The following is a 20019-nucleotide window of genomic DNA, read 5'->3' on the forward strand; positions in this document are numbered from 1 at the left end:
AGAAAACACAGGTGTCAGGCCTCTGAAACTGGCTTGACACTGTGTCTGTCCCTCACCGTCCTGCCTACAGAACCGTAAGACAACCAGGAGTCCAAGCAAACAGAAGCTTTAGTTCATTAGGTCAGAGCCTCTGTCATGAATGTGACAACAGTATTTCATAACATTTGCATTTTGCAACACATAATCAGCTAACCAAGGTAATTACATACACACCTCCGCTCATATGCTAAAGCAGGCAATCAGCCAGGGAGTTAATTTGGCAGGGAAAAACAGGGGAAGAAACACCCACTCTGGAACCATTTGTCACCACAGTCCAACCTTGTTATTCTAGCTAGTGAGCCTATTTGAAATTCCTCTCTGTGGTAAAACAGGGCCAAAATAATCAAGGGAGCATGATCACATTTAATTGATTCAGTGTACTTTTAAGATGCACTACAGGGTGCTGGGGTGACCTATTTTAGACTGCTCTTCAGAGGAACCAACTATCCCAGCAAGGGAGTAATGCACAACAAGGATTTTAATTATTGCAGGATCTGTGGCTACGACCGGAGGTGAAATGCTTCTGAACTAACTGTGACACCACATTATAACACTGATAGAGGTCTAGGGCATTGCTCTTTGGATTTTCTTTTGAGTTATATATTATAATATTAAATACAAGACTAGGATTTTATAATCCATGCAGCCTAATTATGTGAGCATGACATCTACTTTGTCTTGATTTGAGAAAATGTTGTCCACAGATAACTGGAACCAAATTTCAAGCAACCCCAAGAGGAACATAACAATAAAAAATTTTAGGCAAATATTGTATTCATAATTCAATAAAGAAGGAGTGCTTTTGTGTTACATCTCTGAAGTATTGTCAATGCAGTGGTGGAATCTAACAAAGTACATTTAAAAATGTAAAGTTACAAATATACATTACTATCCATAGGGAGTTGGGTTTGGAACCGGAGGGTGGCTGTTTTCAAGTCCCTTACGGACCAACGTAAGGAGTAAGGATTGGTATGTGGAGAGGTGCTAATTTACCTCCTGGGCACTGCAAAGGTGCTCTTGAGCAAGGCACCATACCCAACCGCTCAGGGCACTGGCAGCCTACTCACTCTGACATCTCTCCAATTTTCACCTGAGTTTGTGTGTATTTCAGACCTTTGTGTAGTGACTTCTAACAGAGTGTAAATTGTAATTCCCCCCTGGGGATAACTAAAAAGTTTAAATTAAAATTAAATAATACTTCTGATTCACTACAATTCACAGGGAACTGTTGTACTTTTACTAACAAGACTAGTTCCTTTGCATATGATGAACTTACAAAATACAATGCATTGCTATAAAATAAACTACCAGTATATAGTAATAGTAAAATTAGCTTCAGCACAACTGTTACATAAAATGCTGATTACCCATTATCATCACTCATCAGTAATAATAATGTAATATTGAGTAGATAATAAAGTAACAATGTCAGGAACCCTTTTCTGTATAGACATCGTTTTTAAAACTTTTTCTGATATTAGTCTCGCACATGTTATGACTCGTACTGGTGTATTTTACATGGTTAAATTGCTATTTTAAGGTGAAGTATCTGAATACGTCTTCAATCCCTGTGTACTACCAGGATATGTGTAACATTTAACAACACTTTGGATTAACCATACAACCACGACACACATCGTGGTTGTTCAACACAACAAATAGCATAATTATGGTCAGAAAATGACGGGGTTTAAAACCACAAGTGTGGGCAAATGATGAAACCATGTATCATCTTAAAGAGTCAAGTAAAGAAATGCCTTATATTTCACATGCTTCAAAAAGAGAAATAACACATTTAACCAGTGATGCTGAAGTCATGAATCAGACCTCAGTGTCTCAACTCCAGTCTGACCCTCATAATACTGATGATTTGATGAACACTTTGGGTCTCTTTAAACCCACAAGGATTTGTGTGAACCTCAACCTAAGTGTAGCCCCTATCTCTGTCTCGCTATCTAGGCAGAGCTCTAATGTTTTCCCCACTGAATGTAAGGAGGATGAGATCCTCAGTCATACCACCCTACTCTTCCTATTAAGATCAAAATCTCCTCTCACACCCTCGGGTGTCAACAAAGGGAGATGCAGTAAATGATATGCAAATTGAAAAAAAAAATAATAATAAAATCCTCTACAAATCAACTCGCTAGCCCTGTATTTCCGACACTTCATATCTCAAAAAAAAATTCCTGTATTCAGGGTGATATTAAAAGTGAGGTCTAGCTCTGCCTCTGTGAGGCTATATGTGGTGATTCCAGCACTCAGACAGCACAAAGCCCCTCTAACTACAGCGGCTCACTGTGGGAGAACTCGTAGGGAGAGTTTGGGGTTTCAGAAGGATTTGTCTCTGGATCCATCTTAGACGATAGACATAATGCTCAAAAATAGGTAGATGTTACCAATTCCAGTTAACACCACTGAGTTTAACAAGAAACATGCTGCCTGAAGATGAGGGCTTCCTCAGACTAAATGTGGAGCAATGCTGAAACAATAAGATTTGTCAAGTGACAGAAAATAATCAATGATCCTTTTACTTTTTAAGAAACAAACTGATATTGTTGTCTTCTATTGAGATAAAACACCAAACCTACGCTGGGTAAAGCTTTAAACTTAAAGGATTTGTTCGCTTTTTTCAGTTTGCGTCACTATAAATGTTATAGTATGACTGATGGTCAAACACATGGTCAAAAGAAACGATTTGAAGACATTTGTTTTCTCTCAGGCATTGTTTTCAACATTTCAGATTGAAGAACCAATCAATAAATAATTAGTGCATACACGCTTGATAAGAGTAATCATTTCTTGCAACCCTGGCATAGAGCTTAAACATCTGACATTAAAACAAATGGTGCAAAAGTAAGTGTTTCATTGTGACTTTGCAAATTGTTTTTCATTAATGAAACCTCCCCTCACATTACACATTACATATTGTCATTGATTAATTTATTGATGCAACATCTGTTTCATTTCACAGCAGTTTTTAAGCTGATTGATAATTTCTTATTTGGTGCAGGTTTTAAGACCCCGGAAAAACCTCTGGAAAAATGACAAATACCATAATAACATTACACATTTTTTGCCACATTGTGAAGCATAATAGCAGCAAGTCAGGCACAGGACAAGAAAAAAAGTTTGATAAGAGACATCTGCAGACATCTATATTCAAGCATTATGGCTATGAAACTTGAGCTGAAATGGAGAAACTTTGATGGCTAACTACAAAAATCATAGCACAATGCTTATTGAAAACTGTTGTAATAATTACACTGATGAGTAATTTGTTCCTGTAAACACTTTCCAACCACTTTGGATTAACAGCTGAGGGCAACACCTGTATAGGTCACTTATTCTGCACTGCTGCTACTTGCTCCACATACAGTACCACAGCACATCCAACAAAGAGGATGTTCTTTGGAGTGGCTGTCTGCATGTCTTGTGCGTCTGTCTTACCGGTTGACATGGTTGTAAGGCTCAGCTCTGACTGACAAGAAGCCCACTAGAAAGAGTGGGAGGGGGGGGCGGTTGCGTTCTCTTCCTCAGGGATTGACTCCACAGTTGACAGTAATTTGTAGTACTCATCTTCTCCATCCAGCACTTTGATTTGACTGTGATAGGAAAGAAAGGGTTGAGAAGTAACTGTGATACAGAACAATCTTGATGTAAAAAACTAGACATTTAGAATAGAAACAATATTTGCAGATGCAGCAATGAGGCACGTGTTTCTTAAGTATACTGAGCTGAACCACAATGTAATTTATAGTACAAATCCAAGTCAGACCTTCAACAATTAAAATTAGCATGCTGACAAAGCCTTAATATGTAACCCCCTCTCTAATGACGCAGAGCAACTCATAAAAAGCCTGATATTTTCGGCTCTCCATTTACATTATAAGAAAACAACTCCATTTCTGGATTCTCCTATTCCACAAAGGGCCTGTTCTGTTTAGAGTTGCTGTAAGTAGGAAAGCAGTTATTTACCCAAGTTTTCTCGGCTTCCTCTTGCTCCCCTGGTAATCCAGAGTTCTCTGAGGAAAGGGCCAAGAGCACACAGTCAAAAGATGAGCAGAAAGTCATTAATTTTTAATTCAAAGTGATTTTGTGTTGAATGCAAGCAGATGCTGATAATATCAGAAGTCACAGCATAATTTTTTCTGATCAAAGGGCTCAAGTGAGTCTGATGAAGCATGCATCTTGCTCAGCTTTGATAAACCACATCAATTATTCACCGTGAAGGCAGACATCCTGACATGAAAGCAACAGATAAAGAGCATAAGCACATGTTCAAGACAAGAGGCAGAGAAGCGTGGGGGTGGGGCTCCAGGGTCTGGCACAGGTAGGTTTAATTGTATTATCATGTGGAACCAAAGTCAGACAAAGGCCTTTATCGGCACTTTGAACTCACATTTAGCTGGTTGTAGTACAGGCTGTCTTCGGGGCTATTGAGCAGCTTGGGCTGCTGGCCCCGCCGGCGAGGAGTTCTCTGCTGCAGCTTCATAACTGGACCTGCAACAGAGGAAAAATGAGGGCAGGGATCCAACCAAGCAAAACAACAACAAGCACCGACATGATACTGATGGTGATGACAGGAGCAGTAAACAGAATCTGCCCTCCACTTTTTAAATCTGCACGCTAGTGTGACAAAATGGTAAAAACATATTTTAGATTTATGACGGTTTAGGTTTCAGGTTATGTAATTTCATCGATGAGCTGACTCAATAACAGTTTAACATTACATAAACCACATCTAATTATAGCTCTCCTGCAATATGCTAAATAGCTACAATAAAGGAGGCAGAGGTGAGACTGGAATGTGGTTACACTGAGGCTCAGATCAGATCTTACCACTCCTTTTGAATAGAAACAAGTGAAAACTAATGTAGTGCCCGTTACATAAACACGACAGCTGTGACATCGCAAAATGTTGCTACAAACATTTGCTAGCAAAAATTAACACTGACTGCAGAGCGGTGACACTGAAAAAGAGTTGCAACTTTAAAAAGGGCTGATAATTGTATTTGTAATATTATTATAATATTTTGTGGATGTGTAGTCACTTAATAAGCGGTGATACAATTCAGTACATTTAGTTTAAGTAGAGGATTTATTTTCATTGTTTCAAACATTTGTCTCAGTGAGGAGTTTATTTTTATCTTGTAATTAAAGAAGTAGTTAGTATGTGCTGTAGCGTGAGTCCTAAATGAGGAAGTTTGCGAGGAGTTGTTTAGAGTGGCTGTCTTAGTCTTTTACAAGGTATAGGTTTTCTGCTGAAGACAGTTTTCTGGAATACATGCAACAAAATTAATTTGCCAATTAACAAGATCATGATCAAGTTGCACAACTTAATGTATTGGAACGGAAATCACTGCACAGCAGTAAAATGCAGCCAGGTGCTGGTCAAACGCAGACATGTAAAATAATCCCAAATAAAGGTACTGGTAGGAGGGTTTTGTGGTCTTTGTACAGAACCAGGCTAGCGGTTTCCTTCTGTTTCCGGTCTTTGTGCTAAGCTGACCTGCTGCCAGCTTTAGTTCATACTTAGTGTATAGGATGAGAGTCGTATCAATTGTCTTAATCAATTTTGTCATCACCTTTTAGTAAGAAAGTGAATAAGCGCATTTCCCCAAAATGTTCACTATTCTTTCAAAGGTCATATGTAACATTTCTGCATTAAAACCTCTAAAAATGACTACACCCGTGTTATATATTTTGTTGAATTGTGTACATACACTATACCAAATGTTCCCAACATTTTTCGAACCCAGAGAAATCTGTTTTTTATTTTCGACATGGGACATTTCGTGTCGTCGCCTGTCAGTGGCGTCACATAACCTTGGACCCCTCTGGTTCCTCTAACTTCCGTCAAATCCATTGCACCCAGATGATACGTTCGAGAGTAATTGTACATCACACAATGTCACAGAAAGAGTTACACTCAGTTAACGTAATACTGTTTTTTTTCTGCCATATGACATTTTTCATTTATTGCAGGCTACTTACAACACAGTAATACAGCAGAGACCTTACTTATTGATATTGATTGATCTTAATATCAATTGATCCAGCTTACTGTTAGGGTATTACAATGTGCTGGTTGAGAGACAGCTAATGCTAATGCTTGGTGGGTAACATTATAAGGTTACGACATCATTCAACACGCTCATAAAGTTATTTTTAGTATGAATGTTTTGGCATTTACCAAAACAAACTCCTATAATTCCACGCAACCTAACAACATAATCAAAAGTCTATGATTACCATCCATTGTTTTGATTGAGAGACCCCTACGGCAGAAAGTTACATATTGTACGTTTAAAGAGTGAGTTCACCTAAATCAAAAAGTTTTTTCCACATGGGCCTTGTGGTACCTCTTATAACAGATAGGTTTGGTTTCATTGTTGAGGTTATAAAATATCTGCATCTGAGACGTTTGCTGCCACCCCAATTCAATTAAAGTTTTTAGAATTTGATTTGTGGCGACTTGGATATATTGACCCTTTAAAGTGAAGTGACGACCATTAGCTGGCCTATTAAGAGCACATTTCCACCATTCACATTTGAACAAAGGATCTGAAAAAAATCATATGCTGACTCTGCAAATCTACAGGACTCTAGATGTAGTTCACCCTCCTACTTCTGAACCAAAAGACACAAAAGTGAGCCGTGACTAGTCTGTTACACAGAGTAAGAAGTAAGTTATCATTGCCCACCCATTGAATGACTTCTTCTCTACTCTCCGCTACTTCTCTTCCGGTAGATGACCAAATCTTTGGCGGAATGACGTTGTTTCACTTACTTATTCAAAACAGTGTACTAAAGAATTAATTATTCATTCCCCAAAGAAAAGTTAATGATGACTTACTAAAGATAAGCTACGTGATAACCTGATTATTCAAACATAAGTCAATTAGGCTTATAACATTCTTCTACTACAGCACATCCAGGGTTTCAAATTCATAGGTTACAAAAGTGTGTTTTAAAGCCGAGACACCTTTACAAGGAAGCATCTATATTTAATGTCAGATAACGTTTCATCTTCGTTGCCTACGTTTTTGGGTGAGACAGGACATTTCTTCATCATCTCTTGCTACCTCGGCTTCTCTACCTTGACTAAAGCTGCATTTGCTTTTTCCATCTTAACACTACTTTGTACTCACTTTGAACAGACCTCATCACATCTCAATCCTATACATCAAAGGGCAAGCTTCCCCCCCATATTTCCTCGGCTTTCTTGATGTTATTCAAACCAGCACAGGTTTACTAAAGTCACACTTTGTAAATGCCCAGAAAGTTCCAGTCTATTCTGAGATATTAGCTAACTTTTACCGTGAATCTTATCTATCCATGCCTCAGAGGTGCTAACCGTCCACTGTGTGAATCCTTGTCACCCCTGGGTATTAGAGGATATTTGGATAGATCTCGTGTACTGAGGAAAAACACAACTGTGTGTTTTCTTCTAAACAAGTAGCTTGGTTTGGCTGCATTCAAAAGCATTTAGGTTTAAATATTACATTGAGATAAATTGTACAGCGTTGCTGCTTTGTGAGACCTAAAAGAGCTTGTCATGTTGGGATGGGAAAAAAGAAAAGAAACCAGCACAAATAATACGTTTGCACTTTGCATTTAAGTTAAACAATATCTGTATATAGGACATTGTTCTGCTAATGATGCAGAAATGGATTTGATAAGCAAATGCTTTATTCCCCTGAAATTGCATCAAAGCACTCAATCACTAATAATGAATCATAATGTCCTTGAACAAAGTTTCAAAATTAAATCGCTTTGTAAAACAGACTGCAAAGCCTGTGTTTTCAACAAACATTTCTCTTGTTTTTCTTTAAAAAAATAGCAACTTCCCAAAAACAAAAGAGTCTAAACTGTATTCAGTCCAAGCAAGACCCTTTGCTGTACCTAATAGACGAAATCTGTTGTAGGGCTAAATGATTCTGTTCTTATATCAAAATTGTAATTGGAAAGAGTGCTATTTTTAATCCGCAGGTGCCACAATCTTGATCCTAACATTGTAACTGTTTCTTAAAAGCTGTAGCAAGTGAAAGTTGAACTTTGCGACTGATTTCTCCGGCTATGTGATGACGACTGTCGCCGGTAAATAACAAAGCTAAGTCAAATTAATTCTGTGGGTTGGCCAAACAGAAAAGATAAGTCATGGCTGTTTCTAGAGTAATATGCTTTCTGCAAGTTGGTGTCTGGACACTTTAGTTAAAATGGTTTAGTCGAGGAAGCAACACCTCCATCATTTTTAACAACTACCGACATTGCTGGATGGCACGGCCTGTCGGTCGGGCAACCACTTTGGTCTAGACTGATATATCTCTACAGCTCTTAGACGGTTGTCAGATAGCCATTATCCGTGGAGGATGAATCCTGCTGACTTTTCCTCCAGCGCCACCGTGAAATTTTGGAAATCTATGGTGATTGCCAGACTTTTCATCTTCATCATCATCAGGTCAAAAATTGAATTAGGTTAATACTTTGGTTTATGACCTACTACTTGCAAAACTGATAATATTCCCACATGCCAAACTAAGATACATGATGTTTAGCAATAACGTGGTCATTGTGAGCATGCTGACGTTAAGATTTAGCTCAAAACCTTTCAACTGCAGTACTTTTTAGTTTTGCAAAGATGCATTTCTGGTTGTGGTTAGTATGATCAACAAATACAGGGCTAAAAATAATTGCATTTTAAATCACTATTGCAATATTGAGAAAATCGCAATTAGATGTTTTCCTTAAATGGCTCAGCTGCTGGATATACCGCTGCAGATCTGGAGCCCAAAACACAACACATGGGGGTTGAGCATCACCATTTATCCATTTTGACCTGCAGCGATTAGTGCGTGTAGCAGATCAGAGGATGGGTCAGAATTCCCATCTCTGTGCCTCTGTTTGGGAAATCACTGCCATTTGATCCAGGCCAGCCCCAGAGGAATGCTGTTCCCACAGATATATTACAGGCAAGGAGGCTGCCAAACTGGCCTCTGGCAGGTGAGCATGGCTTGGACATGTGCAGCCGAGCTGGGAAGGGGTCAGTCAGTGGCTCACACCAGGGGTTTGCTAAATGATGGTGGGTAATGTCTGCTGTTTGGGGTGGGGAGGAATAATGGTCAACTGGGTATACAGAAGCAGCGCGGCTCATACAATATTGATTTCTCCATATCAAAAGAAAGCCAATCAGAGTTTGCTCTTCTCAGTGAGAAACTTACATAGTGTACATTTTTTCTTCTTGAGATAAAAAGGGCTATAATTCTTTTTGAGATAGGTATTTCTTTCATTTTCAAAGAGCATCAGATGACTCATTTTCCATCTCTAAATACCACATTGCAATCCCTTCAAAATCAGAATCTGTATCGATTTACTTCCCAAATCACGTGCTGCAATCACCTGACTTCACCCAGACCACATAGAACCACTTGGGCTTTGTTTATTCAGATGTAGGGAGCAGAGGCACCAAAAGGCATGGATTATAAGGAAAAATCATCAGCAGGGGCCTTTGATGTCTAAATGAGGCATGTGCAACCCAGACCCCTCTCCACACACACACACACACACACACAGACACACAGACACACACACAAGCACACACAAGCACACACAAGCACACACAAGCACACACACACACACACACACACACACACACACACACACACACACACACACACACACACCACACACACACACACACAATTTCTCAGTGGCAAAAAAAGACTCCAAACAGAAGAGGGTTAAAGAGGATTTCCAGAACTTTTTAGGGCTCCTGAGATTTATTACCGCTCTCGTCATTTTGGACATCATACTAAAATGGCAACTCATGTGCTTTAAATTATAAGACAGACTGGTCAAGTTGAGCAGATAATGCTGAAAAAAGTAGTTCCTGCATCTGTTTTCACTAATGCAAGCAGAGGATGTTGTTACTTACAACCAATTTTTCACACTGAAATCAATCATTTCCACTGACAGCCGTTTTGGAACTTTGACTTCTAAAGAAATGTTTGTGTGAAGGAAAAATCTTGGAACTTTGTGGAAGTCAAAAATTTGTCACAGACATAATTCATTTAAGTAGTGAGGAGGTAGACATGAATTACAAGGAAACCAGGCTAAAAATAGATGAAATATGCAAATGAGTGGCATTAAGCTTTTTTTCTCCTGATTGGTGTGATCCTTTGTAATTTTATTAGATAAAAAATGTAACTATTGTATATAATACTGTATTTTTTCAACAACAATAACAAAATCATAAGGTTTTGTGTTTGGAAAAACTTAGTTTAACTGCATCAAATGAGTCAATCCACATGTGCAAAATGACAGAGAACTTGGAATATCATTTTCCACCTAGATTTTTATGTCTGAGGAGATTATTCTGTTGGAATTGTGATGATGAGTAGTTTGGAAGTACATCCTGTTAACTACTCCCACTGACATTAAGAGGATTACGTAGGTAGCGTCAGACAGAGGCAACTCCTTCAGTTAAGTTGAGTCTTTCCTATCCCTTCCAAATCTCTGCTGCCGCTATGCGGAGCCTGTAATTTGCCTAAAACTGAAGCCATCCGGTTGAGACGCTGCAATATGTGGAGACAGACAGATCAATCAAAAGGCTGAGAGACAGCGAGAGGGTGGGAGCGTATTTGTCTAGAGAACATGAAGAGGGTGGATCATTTGTCTGGCAGATGCATGTTGATGTGGTGATGCTGCTGCTGCTTTGAAGGTGGTGGTGGTGGTATGTTGTGAAGTAGCACCTGGTGGCTGCAAACCTTGTGGGAGGACATGTGGGAAGATGTTTAAGAGCTGAGGGAGGGAGCGATAAGAGAGGAAAGTGAGATGTACTGGTGAGTGTGGGTTTGACCTCAGTGTGGGTAAAACAGCATTCACATTTCCAATGAGCTCTCCAAGCTGCAGCAATAAAGCCCAGAGAGAACTCAGGGCTACAAATAAAATCAATTCTTATTGACTGTACCATTGTATGCACTGAGGGGACATAACTATAACCAGTAAGTCAACATGAACTTCAATTACTTTAGCCCCTTTCATTTTTCTCTTTTCTCATCCATTCAAACGACCAGGTTAGCTATCTTCAAGGCGCAGAGGTAATTGGTCTCTGTTTTGTTGCTCCACTTTATCAGTGTCTCTCTCTTGACATGTATGTTTACCACAACTATAATCTTCAAAAAGCCTGTTAACATAAGTAGCTCAGCTTTCATAAACCATAAAGTCAGCTCTGACTGATCCCCAGCACCATCCTGTTTACCACGCCGAGGAGCATAAGCAGCACTCTGATCATATCTGCTGCTTGCTAGCAAAGGCTTTCTTTTTACACACGCCTCTGTGACTCATTTCCAAACATGATGTATTAATATTCAGGTTTGGGAGACAGGTGACGAGAGTGCAGCTTACATGACCTCACTGTGTATGTTTAACTTTTTCACTGACAAAACACTGGAAATCAAAGATTGGTGCTGCAGACATCTGAGAGCGCCTGGAGTACAAAGTGCTTAAATGCTCTCTTCCCACCATAAAATGCAACATTGTGGGTATTTTTGCTAAAGAGTGAGAATAGCCTGATGTCACATATGCAGTATATCCTATTTTTCTCACTCTCTAATCTGCTTTGTTTCACACATGAAAGTAAACTGGACAGAGCCCAACACTAGGCTTTGTTAAATCACTTAGAAAAAAACCCAACATCCGTCAAACACATTGAGAGGTTCCAGGTCACGCCCCGGTGTTTTGGTATTAATGGGAACAGAGTGTGTGCAAGCGTGCATGTGTCTGTAGGGGTGTGGTAATTTGATTTCCATGGCTAATTTTCTGTTTTTCTCCACTGGTGTCCTGAAACACTCCAGGTCGAGCTCCAGCCCGAGAGAACCGATGCAATCACCAGAGGCGACAGCAGGATGAGACACAGGAAGGAGCCTGGTCTCCAAACATCTGGCAGGGCAAGGCTTCCACAACTCGCTCAACCTCGGGATGAAAAAAAATGCCCTCAGATCTGCAGCGATCAAAGTGTGCCCTGGGTGCCTGAGCCACCGTGGCCTCCCTTAACATATTCAAATGGGGTTTCCTGAAAGAAGTTGGAGCCACAAGCAGGCCTCAGAACATAAACGAGGCAGGAGAAAGGGCGGCGGTGAATACCTGAAAATCTGCCTGCTCGCCACACAGAATAAGCAAATGGCAGGACATTTAAATAGAATTTAACCCTAAGATATGAAAGGTTATTCAAGTGCCAAATGCTAAACTAGAGATTAAACTAGAGAGACTAAACAAAAAAGTTTTAGGTTGCATTAAATTAGTGGTTCCCAACCTAAGGTCAGGACCCTCCAATGGGTCCCCAAGGTAACTGACCATTGTAATAACCACCCTTAAATTCTTAAAACAAGTGAAACTAATTGCTAGTGCATTGAGAAGATTTCCACTTTACCAATTGTGAAACAATTGTTTTTGGCAAGAATTTTCTAAAATCAATTTTTCTTTAGTTTAAAGCAGAAACTTAATTTGTTCTTTCTTGTATCTATAAAGAGCCTAATTTCTAGAAATTTTCATTTGGAAATAGGTTTAAATTATCTTCAATTCCACATTGACATTATTTTATAACAATGTGCACTAGTTAATCAAGGCGATACAAAAGAAATACATTATATGATATTATATTTGTCGCTTTGCTCTCATCTCATCGTGCTTTGAAAAAGTCTTCAAATTAAACAAACTTAACAGTAATTTCCACAACAAGGCCACAGCCCGTAAATAGGGGTTTCAAGTAGACTAAAGGTCGGGGATTACTGCATTAGGTGATACAGTAAAAAGTAGAGAATTGGGCTAAATTTCATGGTGAGGGGATCCTAAGTGCAAAGGAATGGGACTTTTAAACATCAAGTGAAACATCCTACATCCTCTTCTTAGGTAGCTGGGTGTCAAACTACAAATGAAAACAAGAAGGTAATTCAGCCATTATCTAAAAAGTCTTTTAGAAAATGACTGGAAGCTCCAGTGACACAGGACAAAACATACTTTGAGCAAAATGCCCTCATACTGGCATTGGCTGCAACATTGCCCTCCATAATCACTCTGACATTACAAATTCATCAAACACTGCTTCAGCAGCAGTGATGCCTGGGAGCGGGGGTCACCTGTATGCAGCATTACCGAATTAGCCGCTATCTAACCCAGACCTGCTGTGGCGTGCTGACACTAATCCCAGGCCCGCTGGAGAGCCCTGTCTGTGTTACATTATCATGTCTAATCCCCATAATCTCTCAGCCGCGCTGCTAAATGCTATTTCACCTCCGTCTCTTAACTCATACCCCTCTAATAACATTAATGAAGGGCCGGGCTCCCATTACCCAGGCTACCCCAGTGGTGGGCGAGGTGACGGCCGTAATCGGAGACCCCCCGCACAGCCACCCACTCTGCCTCCCAGGCAACAGGAATGAATGTAATTCAACACCTGGGGCAAAAAGCAAACTAAATATATGTTCAACAAATCAGGGTTTGTGTATTTTCTTGTCACCGTTACTGTGCAGGTCTATTAGAGTCATTGATGAAAGCGTTAGTGAAGGGCTCGCCATGCGGAAGAATGGAAGCTTTGAAGTAGTCATGCCACTTTGAAAGCCGCCCCCCTCACACATGCCATGAGACATTTATGATGAGCTGACCTGGGTTATTAAAATACCGCAGAAATGATCACCCATAACACTGCTCTTTTTTTGTTGTCAACAAAGAATAGCAACAGAGGATTGGCTGGGATGAAAGGTTGAAAGGGGCCCTGTATTAAAAATGGCACTTTAACTATTAAGGCGGGATTTTTGCTGTCTCTTTGTGTAATTACCTGCACCCGCCAGCTCTGCTCGGGCTTACCTTGTTTACACTGCATGTCTCGCAGTCTAGCTGTCTCCCTGCAAGGCTTCGTTACACTGTCTTCTGCTCTGCCTTTGTCTCTCTTGAAGTCTTTCACTTGTCTGTCGAGGCTGTCGAGGCCAACCTTGAAAGAGGAGGCGTAAACACACCCAGAAGAGCAATGTCAATGAAAGCAGCGGATAAATAGACACAAGTTAAAGCAAGCTCTGTAATGTGTTTTTTCCTCTTTCAATTTAGTCATGTAGACACTACATTCATTTATTTACAATTTACAATTTGGCACTCATATAACTCAAACCCATTAATGTGCTTTGCAATGTTAATCAAATGCTAATGCAATTGCATATCCCCCTTTACTAGCCCTACCTCCTAGCAAACAGCACCACACTGACTTAATTGTGAGGGTAAAAAACAGCTCATTCAGACTTCCTCTCATATTTAATTTTATCTTTGAATAAAAGAGCTATAGGAAAGTATTAATCTGCTTAACATTTCTAAGTACATCCTCCAAAGGATTTTGCTTTTTTAATCTTACATATGCTCAGCAGAGTTACTGGCAAAAACTGTACATTTTCCTCATTTCATCCTTTCAACATCAAATGGTGAGCAGCAAAAATTGGATCAGACTTCAAAGACTGTGATGTGCTCCAAGTCACGGAGTGGCTCTTCTATTTCACATATTGAATCCGAGCTGGATATCAAAGTGCTACCAAAGAACCTCAGGTCTTTACTAAAAAAGGGGTCTAACATCTGTAGAAAGAGGAGCGCAAAGACAAATCACCTCAGGGAAGAGCGAGCATTTATTCTCAGCCGTGAATTTCCAGCCTTTTGATTCTCTCGTTCCCGTACCACCCTGTCTTCTCCGCTGAGATGAAGGTTGGAGCAAGAGAAGTCTTTTGTCTCAAGGACTCAGAAAATTCCCAAAGAATAATCTGGGTTAAAGCTGCTTTGTAGAATAGCAGCATTTTACATACACAGCTAAAGTCAGGCATAAGAAAATGCTCATTGATATTCTGTTACTTACATTTCCTCTATGAATGTGATCCGTATGTGCCTCCTTGCTTTCTAGGCTGTTAGACCTGTGAAAGTAAGAAGCATTTTTAACTGAAATTAACACGAATTGCATATGTCTCCATGTGTAATGGAAAAACAGCTCTGGTTTATGATTATGCAATTTGCAGAGAGCAAGACAGAGACATGTTTCTGTGTATGATCACTGAATTACTTAAAAAAAGAAAAAGAAAAAACACCAAATGAGACATCTGCAAACACAATGATGCATGCCAGTCATGCTTTGAGTCCAGAAAAACAAAATCTCATCCAGTTTGGACTTGGTGATGCAACCGGAGGCTCTGTTATTTGGATGCAAACACAGAATTCATGCGTGGCAGAGAGGAGGGATATCAAAAGGGAAAAGAACAGCATGTAGGTGAGAACATAGATCTTACAGGAGGAAAATGGGCCAGATCATGTCAAAATAAATCTATATGGAGAGATTCCAATACTGATTAAACAGAATTGTTAAGTGGAGGTTTGAAGTTTTTCTCACCAAGGAATATGATTGTAAACATTGAGAGAAAAATCCCAGATGAGGCTCCGCTCAGATTGAGTATACAACAAGCATAACATTTTCAGATGTGTAAATCTAATATTTTGGAGTTTGAGTCTGGAGAAAGATGCACAACTTGACCAAAAGTCACCCAATATTTGAACGATATTTTATATAAGCATGACTTGGCTTACTATGAGTGCTGATAGGCAACACAACTCTACACACACACATCATCATAATTTATTTGCGTTCTTTTTTTGAGGCTCCTGTGCATAAAGAAAAATGTCATGCTTTTCCTCATAGATACATGTTTAGTCTAACATCTCAAACCTAATGTTAGGGTATTTGTAATATTTAAATGTATGAGTTGTGGTTCGGAGAAAAGCTAAACACGTAGCTAAAAGACGACATCAACACCACTGCTGCTGTTCAGTCAGTGGCTGCTCTCATCCTTAGCACATACTTTCTTAATGACTGCCCTGCCCATATGCTGAATAAACACGAAAGTCTTCAGCTCTTACATCTGGAGACCAGTGCAGCACCCAGCTCCATTTGTGGTCAGACAATGGTGCTATCTTGGTTGAAAGATATTTATTACGTTTATAAAAGTGAACAAAAGGCGGTGCTTAGGGAGGAGCTTTTTCTTCTGCTTGAAACAACAGTACATTACAGTGCAAGAGGAGCCCGTCCAGCAGGGCTGAATATGAGTGACAGGTAGGTTAGACCTCTTGCTCAATAAGCCGTCTCTAATAGTCTCATTTTAGGTCATATGTGAAGCCCATTGTCGTTGCTGTAAGAAGAAAAGGTAAAGACTGCAAAATCAAATCAAATCAAAACCGCAGGAAAACATTCTTTCAATGAGAATCGATCCTGAAGGACAAAAGATGTAAAGGCTCACCCCGTATGCTCCTCCTTGGTGGTCTTTCCTCCAGCCTCAGGGTGACATATGTGCCCATGGGGTACACGGTCCCGACGCACCCGATGGCCCCTGTAAGCTATGCAGGACATGAATGTCAGTTCTCAGATGGTCAGAAAACCCTCTCCCTTTTATCTAAACAACATACACACAGTCCACTGAGGCAGTTATCAAATATAATTGTTGCAATTCACACAATTCACAGCAATTTATATAAAACAACCTGTGAAATGTGTTTATCATCCATTTAAGGAGTATAGTGTAGCAGTGGGAAAACATTGTGTGATTCTGAAGACACACTGGGTTTAGATGGATAGTAAAAGGAGCCTGATGACTTACTCCGTCAACAGGCTTTGTGTTTTTCTTGTAAAATTATATGCAGAGGAAAATAAAGCTCAAGTACATTGTTGAGCCATGGTTCTATTTTGCATGGTCTAATCTGATCGATGGTGAGCATGTCCCCCAGGCCCCGTTGAGATCTGAGAAGCCACCAGGCTCATACATTTGAAAGGCATCTGTTTATTTTCAGAATGCAAATGCAGCCCACCTCAAAGGCTATAAGCTGCAGAGAACACACAATGTGAATGTGCTGGAGTGCTCCGCCGTGGGGCTGAGGCCCCACTTGTGTCAGGTTCAGGACACCCCCAACCCCCCCCCCCCCCCCCGCCGAACCCCAGCGGCCACACACAAACATACTTCTCTAAAGAGAAAGACAGCGGCAACAGAGGGGCTTTTCTCACACCAAAACCATGTTTACCCATTCTGCAGCGTTATTTACAAGGGTTTTTTAATGGAGGACATTTACACAAGGTGTGCAGGCGGCTGAGATGCTCCATGTGCCAGATGAGGGCAGCCCTTAGGAGAGCCAGGGGAAACAATGCCAAATCTCCTCCCCCTGCCCTCCTCTCTCCTGCCCCTTTTGGCACCCTCCCTTGTCCTCCAGTCAGAGTCTCCAAGGAGGAGGAGGGGGAGGGGATGGGAAGGTTAATGTGCCCACTTTGATCTTCGTCAAGGCACACTGAGTAAGAATTAATTTACATTTCAGATGAAAAGGTTGACAGTATAAAAAGGCATCTTGTTTCTGGTATGTGAGAGCTGTGTAATAGGCCAGGAATTTGAGAGAGGAAGTCGTGAGGAAACAGAAGGGATAAGCCCTCTCTTGCCTTTACTGGGAAAGAGATGAAAGGAAAAAAAGGATCTCAGTATGCACTGTTCTTCTGAAACATGGGGACCAAATGCTGCCCAAAGTTTCAAAAGCTTTTCTTTATGCATTATTAATTAATTATCACTGTTTCGTAGGCCACTCATTGAGATCAAAAAGGTGTTTCACAAAGACGTAAGGTTTGCAGGCCTTTATCCATTTTCTTTTTGAAAATTGATGAAAAAGTGGCATGTATTTCCACCGGACACATGAGAAATTCCAGAGGTTTGCACTTGGATATATGAAAAAGTTCAGAAGAAAAATGTAAAAATGTCTTTACCTGACTGAATGCAGATAGCGGCCTCTTCCCGCTCTTTTTTTATCTGCATGAGGTTCTGCCGAGCAACATAGCCCCTCCAGGCTAGAAAAAAAAGAAAGAGACAGTGTGCGGTTTGTGTGTGTGTGTGTGTGTGTGTGTGTGTGTGTGTGTGCGTGTGTGTGTGTGTGTGTGTGTGCGTGCGTGCGTGTGTGCGTGTGTGCTAGAGACTGCTGACCAGCCTCTGTGAAACAAAATAGACTTCACATATTACACAAGATCCCACTTCAAAACACTGCTAAACCAGGTGGCAGATGGATAGATCCCTTTGAACTATCTGAGGTCTTATTGTCTGCTCTGAAGCATTGCTCTTAACCCATGTAGGTCAAGCTGTGGTTATCAAACTCATCTCTTTTATGAAGACTCACAGGCACATAATAGACTAGAGGTCATTAAGAAACCAGCAGTCAGATTCACATCAAATTTGCACCTCTTTCATCATTATGTGATAAAAAGAATACATCAGAATTTTCAAGTTCATTTGCATTTTTTTTTTTTCAAAGAAAGTTTTAATAATTATGTACCTCTGTTTACGGTTTAATTAATACAAGTGTACCTGACTGGATGATGACAGCCATACGGTTTCTCTTCTGCTTCACTTTCCGGTAACGTCGGGCGCCCAGCCAGCCTTTAGTGTAAGCTTGCATCACCACCACCCGAGCCATCACCTCCCTCAGCAGCAGGTTCAGCTGCTCCACATGGTAGTACCTAAGAAAAACCTGATCGGATGTTTCGCCCAGGTTAGAACATCCCAGTATCTCAGTCTAGGTCTCTGTACTGCTGTTTATATACATGGTTATTGGTGATTTTAGGTTAAATGTATAATACGAACATAAATGTCTTTATTGGTTCATTTATTGGTGTAATAATCACATTACCTTTGTCTTCCCCAGCACCCAGGCTTCCAGTTTGGCCCGCTCCAGTATGGCGACAACGTTCTCTTTGCTGGTCTCAGGCATCTGGTGAGCCCGAAACGCAAGGTAGTAATATCTATGAGAAAAGGAAGCGGGGAAAACAATGAAATATTTGATCTAATGTAGTTACGGCACTTCAAGAGCAGAATCAAGTTGTAGCAAGATTTTTGAGATCAGATCATAGAATTGAATTAAAAAAAAAATATAATCTTTAAAGATTATGTTTGGAAAAAGGTTATCTAATCACCATTTAGGGATTACTAAACTATTACAAAATTTCAAGAGTTCCGATTTTCTTGTCGCAAACACACAGTGGATTATTAATTATTGATTAGTAATGGATTACTGCTTGTTGCCAGTAAAATAATATTTTAGAATTTAAAATTTGTCATTTTGAAAAATACACTTATTTGCGATTCGAGTTAGATGTGAAGATTGATAACACTCTCATAACGGCCCACTAAATAGTAGGCCACAGCCAGCAGCTTGTTATCTTAGCTTAGCATAAAGACTGCAAACTGGGGGAAACCGCTAGCTTGACAATTCTCAAATGTAAACAATATCTGCCTACCAGCACATGTACAGATCACTAAAACATGTTATATTCTTTGTTTAAAAAGTAATATGAAAGTATATTTAAAAAAAGACAAGTTGCTGGCTGTAGTATAATTTGCAGTGTACAGACAGAAAAGCGATAAGAGTATTCCTTTTGATTTTACTCTACTACTTTTGTTTGATTTAGTGTAAACTGTAAGATTTAGGATTACCGTAACAGTGAGGGTAAATAATCCAAAAGTAAACTACAAGTATTTGGGTTACACAGCCGATTACATAACTGACTATAAACATGGAGCTCAACTTTAGTAACTGACCACGTTTGAAAGTTATTTAATCCAACATTGGTCAAGGAGAGACTAGAAATCTTCGCATTTTCCCCCCCACAACTACTAGAAGCATCATCACAGCTGGAAAATCGCCTGCTTAATCAAAGCAGAAAAATGACCCTGACTGAGACATGAGTCTTCAACAGAGACCCTTTGTTTGAGCTCTTTTGAATGGATCACCGTCTCTTATTTCAGTGGCCACAGAAGATGCCCATCAGCCCGGGCCTATCGGTGTTCATCAGCTCCACTGCATGTTTATCGCTCACATTGTCTGGATCCGTCCACTGATCTTCTTGTTGTAGTTTACAAAATACCAGCATAGGACAAAGTGTCT

The 20019-nt window shown here is 40.1% G+C and overlaps 1 protein-coding gene across 1 annotated transcript in view; it reads right to left on the reverse strand.

The window, feature by feature from the left end:
* myo3b (myosin IIIB) overlaps positions 1-20019 on the reverse strand; it is a gene marked incomplete at its 5' end in the record, with an annotated part of 54172 nt that overhangs the window by 3242 nt on the left and 30911 nt on the right. The window contains 10 exons of the mRNA XM_032530333.1: positions 3487-3641; positions 4015-4061; positions 4439-4539; positions 13903-14026; positions 14684-14767; positions 14927-14981; positions 16353-16449; positions 17852-17932; positions 18444-18606; positions 18766-18877. Of these exons, the coding sequence (XP_032386224.1) occupies positions 3533-3641; positions 4015-4061; positions 4439-4539; positions 13903-14026; positions 14684-14767; positions 14927-14981; positions 16353-16449; positions 17852-17932; positions 18444-18606; positions 18766-18877 (973 nt within the window). The remainder of the gene's footprint in view (positions 1-3486; positions 3642-4014; positions 4062-4438; positions 4540-13902; positions 14027-14683; positions 14768-14926; positions 14982-16352; positions 16450-17851; positions 17933-18443; positions 18607-18765; positions 18878-20019) is intronic.

The sequence above is a fragment of the Etheostoma spectabile genome, chromosome 11 (assembly GCF_008692095.1).
Source record: "Etheostoma spectabile isolate EspeVRDwgs_2016 chromosome 11, UIUC_Espe_1.0, whole genome shotgun sequence".
In the NCBI taxonomy this organism is placed as follows: Eukaryota; Metazoa; Chordata; class Actinopteri; order Perciformes; family Percidae; genus Etheostoma; species Etheostoma spectabile.